Source organism: Triticum aestivum, chromosome 7B, assembly GCF_018294505.1.
Source record: "Triticum aestivum cultivar Chinese Spring chromosome 7B, IWGSC CS RefSeq v2.1, whole genome shotgun sequence".
NCBI classification, from domain to species: Eukaryota; Viridiplantae; Streptophyta; class Magnoliopsida; order Poales; family Poaceae; genus Triticum; species Triticum aestivum.
Genome location: NC_057813.1, coordinates 680,152,006 through 680,163,602, shown reverse-complemented (window position 1 = coordinate 680,163,602; position 11,597 = coordinate 680,152,006). Strand labels below are relative to the sequence as shown.

The 11,597-nt window shown below is 44.1% G+C and overlaps 1 protein-coding gene across 1 annotated transcript; it reads left to right on the top strand.

Annotated features, from left to right (window-relative positions):
* Nucleotides 1-10,367: 10,367 nt before the first annotated feature.
* LOC123159356 (protein GLUTAMINE DUMPER 4) lies at nucleotides 10,368-11,382 on the top strand. Its single transcript, XM_044577183.1, has one exon. The coding sequence runs from the start codon at nucleotides 10,493-10,495 to the stop codon at nucleotides 11,141-11,143; it is 651 nt and encodes a 216-aa protein (XP_044433118.1). The 5' UTR covers nucleotides 10,368-10,492; the 3' UTR covers nucleotides 11,144-11,382.
* Nucleotides 11,383-11,597: the final 215 nt, after the last annotated feature.

Here is an 11,597-nt window from a genome sequence, read left to right as displayed (position 1 = left end):
TAATCTAATTCATCTAACTAAAACTAATTCTAAAATTTCCTGATTATATAACTAACATTTCTATAACAATTCTAATTTTTATATAACTAAATAACAGAAAAATTGCTAACATTTCTATAAATATTTCTATAACTAAAAAATAGAAAACATTTGTAACATTTCTATATAACTAACATTTCTAATATTTATATAACTAAAAAACAAAATAATTTCCTAACATTTCTATAACTAAAAAACAGAAAAAAAAAATTAACAAAACAAATTAATAATGTGTGTGTGTAGTGTGTGTGTAGTGTGTGTGTGTGTATAGTGTGTGTGTGTGTGTGTGGACATGGCGGCCGGGGCGAGCTCACCGGCGAGGCGACGACAGGGCGGCGACGATGGGGCGACGGGGCGGGGAGGCTATGATGGGGCGACGGGACGGGGCGGCGACGACGACGGGGCGGGGCGGCCGGGGCGACGGGGCGGCGACGACGGGGCGGGGCGGGGCGCAGCGACAGGGACGACGGGGACGACGGGGACGGGGACGGCCGGGGCGGCGACGTCGACGGGGGCGGCGACGAGGGGCGGGGACGGCCGGGGTCGGCGACAAGGGGCGGGGGTGGCGACGTCGACGGGGACGGCGTCGATCGGGGCAGGGCGGCGCGACGGAGGGAGGAAACAGAGGGAAGAAACAGAGGGAAACTGAATTTTTTTTAAGTGTTGTATATATAGGATGGACCTTTAGTACCGGTTGAAGCCACCAACCGGTACTAAAGGTCTGTTTTGGCCAGACCAAGCGGCGGGAAGCACACCCCCTATAGTACCGGGTGGTGGCTCCAACCGGTACTAAAGGGGGCGGTCTTTAGTACCGGTTGGATCCACGACCCGGTACTAAAGGGGTTGCGCTGGCTCCAGGCGGTGCGCATGTTTAGTCCCACCTCGCTACCCGAGGGGCTACCGCACTGCTCGAGCTCCTCTCCTAAGCAGGCCTACTAGGCCTACCTGTCCTCTTCTGCCATGTGGGCCTACTACGCCTTTGCGGGCCTGCATCCTGACCCAACTAAAGGTTGTGTTCCTAGTTGTATGCAGGCCGCTTTGGCCCAATAGGCGGGCTTTTTTATTTTCTTAATTTTTTTCGCTCTATTTATTTTTGTTTTATTTATTTTTGAGTTGTTTTTTGCTGTATTTAGAATTTCTTTGTGAATATTTTTGCTTTAGGTACAAAAAATTACAAACTTTCTGTTAGTGCCGGTAGTTTTCAATTTTGAATAGTATAAATTTTGAATTATTTGAAATTTGTGTGAATCACTAGTTTGTGAATAACTTAACTTCGAAAAAAGTTTTTCAGTGATTCTTTTTTCTTATGTTTAATTAGTGTGTTTTATCATTATATTCAATTTGGTAATGCTTAGGTTATTTAAAAAATGAAATGCCTTTGTAACATTTCAGTTTTCGTCGGAAACCCTGATATTTCGAAAAAGATTGTCCATTTTGTACATGAAGTGTATTCAGTTTTTGCCGTAACCCTCTCTACTTTTTTGCACATGCTATTTGTATGAAATTATGATACCATGCCAACTTTCAACCTTTTCTGAGTTCATTTCAAATGCTTTTCAATTTCAGGGACATTTAGCTGGAAAAAAATCAGTAAATGCATGAAAAGAATTTGTTTGCACATAAAATTTCTTCGCGTTTCAAATGCCAAAACACATAATTAACTACCCTAACTGTTACAGACATTCCCTCCTGGGTGTGAAACACAGAAGAAAGTGATGATAGTGAAGCCGATCACATCCCAGATCTTTGGGTGTGAAACTTTTTCTTCTCGTGTGTCCCTTTGCGCCGTAGCCATGGAAAATCTTCATCATTTAACTGGATGCTCGGGTCAATATTCACTGTGAATGGAGCAATTTCATCAAACTTTTCATAATCTTCTGACATGTCTGTCTTGTCATCCACTCCCGCGATGTTTCTTTTTCCTGAAAGAACTATGTGGCGCTTTGGCTCGTCGTATGATCCATTCGCTTCCTTATCTTTTCTTTTTCTCGGCCTGGTAGACATGTCTTTCACATAAAAAACCTGCGCCACATCATTGGCTAGGACGAATGGTTCGTTTGCATACGCAAGATTGTTGAGATCCACTGTTGTCATTCCGTACTGCGGGTCTTCCGTTACCCCGCCTCGTGTCATATTGACCCATTTGCACCGAAACAAAGGGACCTTCAAATCACCTGATCCATAATTAAGTTCCCATATGTCCTCTATGTAACCATAATATGTTTCCTTTCCCGTGTTGGTTGTTGCATCAAAGCGGACACCACTGTTTTGGTTGGTGCTCTTCTTATCTTGGGCGATCGTGTAAAATGTATTCCCATTTATCTGGTACCCTTTGAAAGTCATTATATTCGAAGATGGTAACTGGGACAGCGAGTACAGGTCATTTTGAATATCGCCATCATTCAGGGCACGTTTCTGCAACCAACCGGCGAAAGTCCTCGTTTGTTTGCGTGTAATCCAGTTGTCAGACTTCTCCGGGTGTTTGGACTGTAGAAAATTCTTGTGTTCCTCCATATACGGAGCCACCAAGGCGGAATTCTGTAGAACTGTGTAGTGTGCTTCAGTGAGAGAATGCCCGTCCATACATATTATTTGATGTCCTCCTAGCGTGCCTTTTCCTTCCAGTCTGCCCTTATGCCGCGATTCAGGAACACCAATCGGCTTAAGGTCAGGAATAAAGTCAATACAAAACTCAATGACCTCCTCATTTTCATGGCCCTTCGAGATGCTTCCTTCTGGCCTAGCACAGTTATGAACATATTTCTTCAAGACTCCCATGAACCTTTCAAAGGGGAACATATTGTGTAGAAATATAGGACCCAAAACGTTAATCTCTTCGCAAAGGTGAACTAGGACGTGCGTCATGATGTTGAAGAAGGATGGTGGGAACATCAACTCGAAACTGACAAGACATTGCACCAAATCATTCTGTAACCTTGGTATGATTTCTGGATCGATTACCTTCTGAGAGATTGCATTGAGGAATGCACATAGCTTCACAATGGCTAATCGAACGTTTTCCGGTAGAAGCCCCCTCAATGCAACCGGAAGGAGTTGCGTCATAATCACGTGGCAGTCATGAGACTTTAGGTTCTGGAACTTTTTCTCTGCCATATTTATTATTACCTTTATATCCGACGAGAAGCCAGACAGTACCTTCATGCTGAGCAGGCATTCGAAGAAGATTTCCTTCTCTTCTTTGGTAAGAGCGTAGCTGGCCTGACCCTGATGTATGTCATCTTTTCCGTGCATACGTTGCTGGTCCTCCCGTACCTCTGGTGTATCTTTTGTCTTCCCATACACGCCCAAAAAGCCAAGCAGGGTCACGCAAAGATTCTTCGTCACGTGCATCACGTCGATTGCGGAGCGGACCTCTAGGTCTTTCCAATATGGCAGGTCCCAAAATATAGATTTCTTCTTCCACATGGGTGCACGTACGTCAGCGTCCTTCGGAACAGGTTGTCCGCCAGGACCCTTTCCAAAGATTACCTTCAAATCCTTGACCATATCATGTACATCAGCACCAGTACGGTGGCGAGGCTTCATCCGATGATCCGCCTCACCTTTGAAATGCTTGCCTTTCTTTCTTACAGGATGCCTACTCGGAAGAAATCGACGATGTCCCAGGTACACATTCTTCTTACAACTATTCAAATATATATTGTCGGTATCATCCAAACAGTGCGTGCATCCGCGGTATCCCTTGTTTGTCTGTCCTGAAAGGTTACTGAGAGCGGGCCAATCATTGATGGTCACGAACAGCAACGTCTTTAGGTCAAATTCTTCCCCCTTGTGCTCATCCCACGCACGTACACCTGTTCCATTCCACAGTTGTAAGAGTTCCTCAACTAATGGCCTTAGGTACACATCAACGTTGTTGCCGGGTTGCTTAGGGCCTTGGATGAGCACTGGCATCATAATGAACTTCCGCTTCATGCACAACCAAGGAGGAAGGTTATACAAACATAGAGTCACAGGCCACGTGCTATGGTTGCTGCTCTGCTCCCCAAAAGGATTAATGCCATCTGCGCTTAGACCAAACCATACGTTCCTTGGGTCACCTGCAAACTCCTCCCAGTACTTCCTCTCGATTTTTCTCCACTACGAACCGTCAGCGGGTACTCTCAACTTTCCGTCTTTCTTACGGTCTTCTGCGTGCCACCGCATCGCCTTCGGATGCTCTTTGTTTTGGAACAAACGTTTCAACCGTGGTTTTATAGGAGCATACCACATCACCTTGGGAGGAATCTTCTTCCTGGGGCGCTCACCCTCGACATCACCAGGGTCATCGCGACTGATCTTATAACGCAATGCACCGCATACCTGGCAAGCATTCAAATCCTCGTACTCACTGCGGTAGAGGATGCAGTCATTAGGGCATGCATGTATCTTTTGCACCTCTAACCCTAGAGGGCAGACAGCCTTCTTTGCTTCATACGTACTCTCGGGCAATTCGTTGTCCTTTGGAAGCATATTCTTTATCATTACCAGCAACTTTCCAAATCCCTTGTCAGATACACCATACTCTGCCTTCCATTGCAGCAATTCAAGTGTGGTGCCCAACTTTTTTTTCAGCTTCGCAATTCGGGTACAACAATTTCTTGTGATCCTCGAACATGCGCTGCAACTTCGTCCTCTCCAGATCACTTGCGCAGTTTCTCTTTGCATCGGCAATGGCCCGACCTAGATCATCGGCGGGCTCATCTCATGCCTCTTCTTCAGCTTCTTTCTGCATTGCCGGTTCAGCTTCTTCCTCCATTGTTGTATCATCGTATTCAGGGAACCCATGGCCAGGATAGCCGTCGTCGTCCTCTTCTTCTTCATTATCTTCCATCATAACCCCTATTTCTCTGTGCTTGGTCCAAACATTATAGTGGGGCATGAAACCGGACTCAAAAAGGTGGACGTGAATAGTTCTTGACGTAGAGTAACTGTGACCATTCTTACAGCCAGCACATGGACAAGGCATAAAACCATCCGCTCGCTTGTTTGCCTCAACGACAAGCAGAAAAGTATGCAGGCCATTAATGAATTCGGGAGAGCATCTGTCATCGTACATTCATTGTCGGCTCATCTTCATTACACAACACCGAATAGACCAAATTAATACAAGTTCATACATAAAGTTCATACATAAAGTTCATATACAACACTTAATTAAATGCAACATACAAATAACTCTCTAGCTAAAGAATTTAAATGCAACAACAAATGCGATGAAGATCGCAACTAAGGTAACAATTGATCCAACAGCATAATGATACCAAGACACACTATCAATGGCATATTTTCTAATCTTTCTAATCTTCAACCTCATTTTCTCCATCTTGATCTTGTGATCATCGACGACATCGGCAACATGCAACTCCAATTCCTTCTTCTCCCCCTCAATTCTTTTCAATTTTTCTTTCAAATACTCGTTTTCTCTTTCAACTAAATTTAACCTCTCGACAATAGGGTCGGTTGGAATTTCCGGTTCACATACCTCCTAGATAAAAATATCTATGTCAACTTGATGGGCATAATTTGTCATAAACATGAAATGCAACAACTAGTTTTAAATGAGAATATACCACATCCGAATCATAACAAGGACGAGGGCCGACGGGGACGGATATCAAAACCATGGCACTATGTATAACAAACAACGTATGGGTAAGATAATTATACGAGTAACTATATATCCAAATCACACAAACATCAATTTGGTAATGTAAAACATTCATGAACAAGAGCCTCACCACAAGGTGGTGCCGGCGACGGGACGGTGCGGGCGATCGACGGTGGTTACGATGGAGATTTAGAAGGCACTAAGTAAACCACACCTACATATGCAAACTAGGTGTTATTTTCAAATACTAGCAAATATAATTCCTCCCAAACTAATCACTATACAAAGCATTGCAAGAGCTAATCTAGCAATGAGAGTTGAAAGGACAAAGTTGCTAACCTTTGTGATCATTTGAATGGATGCGGCCTTCAAATCTTGACAAATTTTGGGCAAAATTTGTGAGGAGCTCGAGGAAGAGAGGGGAAGAACAGAGGATGTGAGGGGAAAGGGGAAGAACAGAGTGGCTCGGGTGGACGAAGGGTTTATGTACAACGAACTTTAGTACCGGTTCGTGCCATGAACCGGTACTGAAGGTGCTGGAGGGGCCCCAGACTGACAACACCCTGCCACCACTCTCTTTAGTACCGGTTCGTGGCACGAACCGCTACTAAAGGTTCGCCACGAACCGGTACTAATGGGAACGGCCGGCTAGCCGTTGGAACCGGCACTATTGGACACATTAGTGCCGGCTCAAAATCAAACCGTCACTAATGTGTCTCATATTAGGTCCTTTCTCTACTAGTGATAGATCAGAAGTTTTCTTGCAAAATATGGATCCTGACGCAAAAAAATTGATGCCCTCAGGCATGTCGGATCCCGATCGAAGGGATGGCAATTAGTCGCTGCAACATGGCAATTTTTGTGACACTTTTTACACTACATGGCAATTTTCATTTTAGAACATGGCAAATCCTATACAACATCATGGCAATTTATTTGTTTTCGCATGGAAAATCTAGAGCGTTGCTGTGAAGCGTTGAAAATCTGACATCAGATCTTTTACATTTCCCACATTAACTAATATGCACTGTTTTTGTAGGAGCTTGTTCTTTCTTACTTTTAGTTAGTGTAGTTCTTTACATTGTGTTTGCTGTATTTGCGCATTGGCGGTTTTGTTCCAATAAATATGATGTGTTGATGTGCTCGAGAAAACAAAAATAGGCGCACGAATAGAACTGCTATGTATGTGACAAATTTTGGTCAGATCTTTGTATGACACCTAACAGGAGCCATCCATCACGTCTTTAGTTTTACGCTAGATGATCCGATCACACATCGGACTCAAATTCATCGTATGTGCAGTATTACCGATCATTGCTACGACTTGAGCCCTGGACTACGAAACCGGCCACATTAAATCTTTGACTTTCCAAAAACCATTTTGTCCGAACCCTATCCTAATACCGGGTGTGGTTTCACATTTCGTGTTGTTTCAAAGAATGTAATATTTCATGGAATGCGACCGGTCAGAACACCAAATACATATATATTTTTTGTGGAGTGTGAAAAAATATAAGATATGAACAGGGTTTGTCATTCTCGCATTGATGAGAATTTTCAATTTTTTTCTCCGCATCTTGAATTTTCGGTTCAAATTTTGCCAAAATATTTCAAACCTTGTGCATTTGAAATGGCTTAAAAAAAGATCTGAACATTTCCTGTAATACTCAGGTAGTTAGTTCGATTTGCTAGAATGTTCCTGATTTTTTCATGTGAAATTTGCATTTCAACTTTACCAAAAATATGTGAAAACATTCGAGTTACATAAATATTTAGGGAAAATGATGTTTTTCATAAGACATTAGAGTAATTAGTTTGATTTACTAGAGAATTCTCACACTTATGTAATCATAGTAATAGAAACTTCTTTCAAGTAGTTATCCAGTAATTATATTAATTTTGTGACACATAATCTGCAAACTATGAGACTACTAATTCATAGCCAAACCTCGCATTTTGAAAATTCTAATAGGCCTCCTATATTTAGATAAAGGTTCATTAATTTTCTCTTGGTGGTTAGCTCACATCATGTCAAGCATTGAATGTACGCTGCAAATGATAGACACAAACCATACTCCATAAGGAGGGGGCACAATTCCTCTGAATCATTGCCGAGATCACCATCGATATTAATTGCTAGTCCACACGTATCCTTGCTTCTAGCAACAAAATATGTACTTCCTCCGTTCCAAATTACTCGTCGCGGTTTTAGTTAATTTGGAACGGAGGGAGTACACACTAGGGCAGACACGAATCTACGTGTGCGGCTGCAGCGGGAGCTGTTCTCGAAGAGCTCACTGCGCACAAGACATCATAATGTTGAGTTGGCATCCATACAAAAGACATGCATCCCTATTCAGCTAACCCCAAAACGCATGTGGTGTGTGACCCATGTTGTTGGATTTTTGTCCTGGATCAGCCCCCATGGCGCGCTAGGGAACGTACATTTGGGTTCGTGTGTGCACACTCGAGACATATTGCACCGCTTTTCTCCCGCGCAATCATGCACGTTGCACGAAATACTGACCTATTAGCCCGGGACCATCATTCTTTTGGCATGGATATAAGCTCACCAAGGTAGAGCAACAGAACAATTTTTCTAGAACTTTCTATGAGCGTTCATATATATCTTGTTTTCACTAGGCACCTTTCGGATTAGTTGATGCACTATGTTTGTTAAGGTCACATACTTTATGAGAGATGGATACTCCCTACCAAAAAGTTGGTTATGAGGGAATATGTTTTGGTTTAAAAGCAAGCTTAAAGGAGCACGACACTAACAAGTAGAGTAACTGATGTAAGTTTCCTTGGATATAGTCTATGGAGTAGTACCCTTCTATTGGCCATGCATCGGGCCCTCCGGCCAGTCACAATCTGTCACGCCAAGCATAGCTCTAGGCTAACTAAAGCTTGCAGACGTAATGCGCATTCATTGGTGCTGGTAAAGGTCCACTAAGCGATGGATTTAACTAGCTAACTGGATGCTGAAGGATAAGGACGCGGCATGTTAATTAGTAGTAGTAATTAACAACTTGTGCCACATGTTGATTTCAGCTAAACTTTGCGCCCATCCCTTCACGTATAAATCCACCTATCTTGATCTGATTGTTGTGTGATATACTTTTATCCACCTATCTTGATCTGATTGTTGTGTGATATACTTTTACCGTTTCGAAAGTTGAAAGGAAGATCCTACGAATGTGCTGGTACAAATTCATATGCGTTTGGCAATGAGGCTATGTAATACTCTAGCTATTTAACCTAGCTAGAAATATTCGCCAATGATTTTGGCTAATAGGATAGTACTAATATTACCATCAACATCGGGACACATCCAGATGCTCCCCTTTATTGCTACTAACATATCTATGACTTTACATTAATTTACACCAAAGAAAGAAGGACGATGCTTACGTCCGGCCTAAAGCATACCATTAACTTCCTTCTTGTTTCTGGTTTGGAGTCTCCTTATAATAAGTGCACAAAGCAATAATTCTTGTAGAGTCCTAGATGATCTCCCCCCCCCCCCCCCTCCCCCGCGTATCCGCGTCTACTGGTATCACACAATCAATTAGTTTTCTTACAAGCTTACTAAAAATACAGTAGCACCACAATTGAGGAATCTTCTCAAGATTCCAATTACCTCCCCTCCAAGAAAAAAGACACAAGGCCAAACTATTCACTAATTCAGGAAATATGCACGACAAAATTAAGAAAGTTTAACTTAAACATTTGTTATTACATGGATTTTATTCACTAACACGTTGTGTAGAATCAAGGCCAAACTATTCACAACCCCACACCGTAGGAAACTTCTACAGTTGAAATTAATGTGGTTGTAGTGACTAGTGCATGAATGATTGGTCCACCCGGCGTTCTATCTGGCCTAGTTACTTGATCCCTACGTAATATACCTTGGAATTTGATTAATATGCTAATTCCCGACTATCAAAACTTTTACAAATCTTAGTCAGCTAAAAACATCACTTAGTCCAAAATTGGAGTATTGAAAGTGCAGAACTAGAGGAAAATTTACGTGATCTATATGGAAGCGATATTAGGATAGCAATAGCCAGATGTTGATCCGAATGTCAAGCTGAGATTTACTCAATTTTATAGGTAACTAATAAGTAGACGACTTGGCCTGGATCCGAATGTCAAATATGAACTAGCCTGTCATCGCCATATGACATTGACCCCGGATCCTTTGAAACCATTTTGTTTATTTTAGAACTATGATCTTTTACTCTAAAACAAAATCGTTTCACTGTATGTGTGAAAAACTTCTGTATTAATACAAAAGAAGATTTGAATTTTTTATTACCTATATTTTACGATCAAGCAATATAACTCCTTATTGATTTCTTCGCACCAACTAGTTAACACAAAAACCTTAGCCCAATGGTAAAATGAGAAACACACTTAATCATCGCTAATCTCTTCTGTTTTTCTAACTTACTTTAATGTCGTCTATTTTTGCTTATACATAGTTTATTTGCTTTGAAAATTGCAGTGGAGATTTTTCGCGCGGTTTCGCTTCAAAAGGGGGTGGTATCTAGAAACAGAGTACACACTCCAAGCAGAAAATGTCTCATTGGTCTTATGATATTCCTTGGCATCACAAATAGACAATCCTCCTATGTTTTCCAAGTATATTTCTCCCCGGCCTCCTCCCCTATAAATACATCCCATTTCCCTCTCACCCTTTCGCACCAGACACCACACCACGCTTGAAACAACAACAAGCACACGGAGGAGAAAAACAGAGAGAGCAGAGCAACAAGAAGGACCCTGCAACCCCTCTGCTCTGTTACGCCGTGGAAGTGAAACACCAAGGAAACCATGAGGCCCGGAGCCGAGTTCGTCGCCGTGAGCCACCGCGTGGGGGCCCCGACGGTGGCGCCAGCGCACGGGCTGATCAACGGGACGGTGGCGCCACACTCGCCGTGGCAGTCGCCGGTGCCGTACCTCTTCGGCGGGCTGGCGGCCATGCTGGGGCTCATCGCCTTCGCGCTGCTCATCCTCGCCTGCTCCTACTGGAAGCTCTCGGGGTACCTCGACGGCGACCGGGACGGCCAGGCGGCGGGGGACGCCGACGGGGAGAAGGCCTCGGCGTCGGGCGCGGCCAGGCCAGCCATGGATTTCCTGGAGCACGTGGTGGTTATCATGGCCGGCGACGAGCGGCCAACGTTCCTCGCCAAGCCGGCCGCCAGCCGGGCTGCTGAGGTGGAGCTCGCAACCGCGGCCGCGGCAGCGAGCGCGCTCACCGGCGGCGAGGGGCAGGAGAAGAAGGTGGACGAGCAGGGCAGCGAGGCGAGCTCGCATCTCGGCGCCGACTCGGCGAGGCCGAGCCGTGATCACCACGACACGGCGAGCCGGAGCCACGTCCATGACCAAGACGCGGCGGGCCAGAGCCGCGACCACCACCACGATGACCAAGACGCGGCGAGCCAGAGCAGCAGCACGACGGCCCTGCAAGAAAGCTCGCAATGAAAGCAGCCGTCTTTTGCTCGCCACAGCTTTCCCTTTTTTGGGGGCTGCTTTTCTTCCTCCTCCTTCCTCCTCCTCTGTAGATTTAGGCTGGGCTGTGTAGATTCTTGGTGTGATTGGTTGAGTAAAAATTAATGGAGATATATATGCGAGCCCATATGCGAGACTTGGAAATTTTGCCAATCGAAGGTCTCTTTGCACCCTAAATAATAGTGGATCGTAGCATCATGCTCTTGTTTTTACACCCCTCTGAAGAAACGGACGACACTCCACATCATTATTCCCCATCTTTCGGAAACTTACAATGAAATCCAAAGTGACTTGTGCCGGGAGACAAGAATAAATATTGATTGAATACAGATTCTTTTGCTTTTGAAAATGCAGCTGTCCTGCAGCAAACAAGCAATGCAACAGGGTCAAGGAGACGGCACTAGGTATGTAGGCCCAGCACTCACAG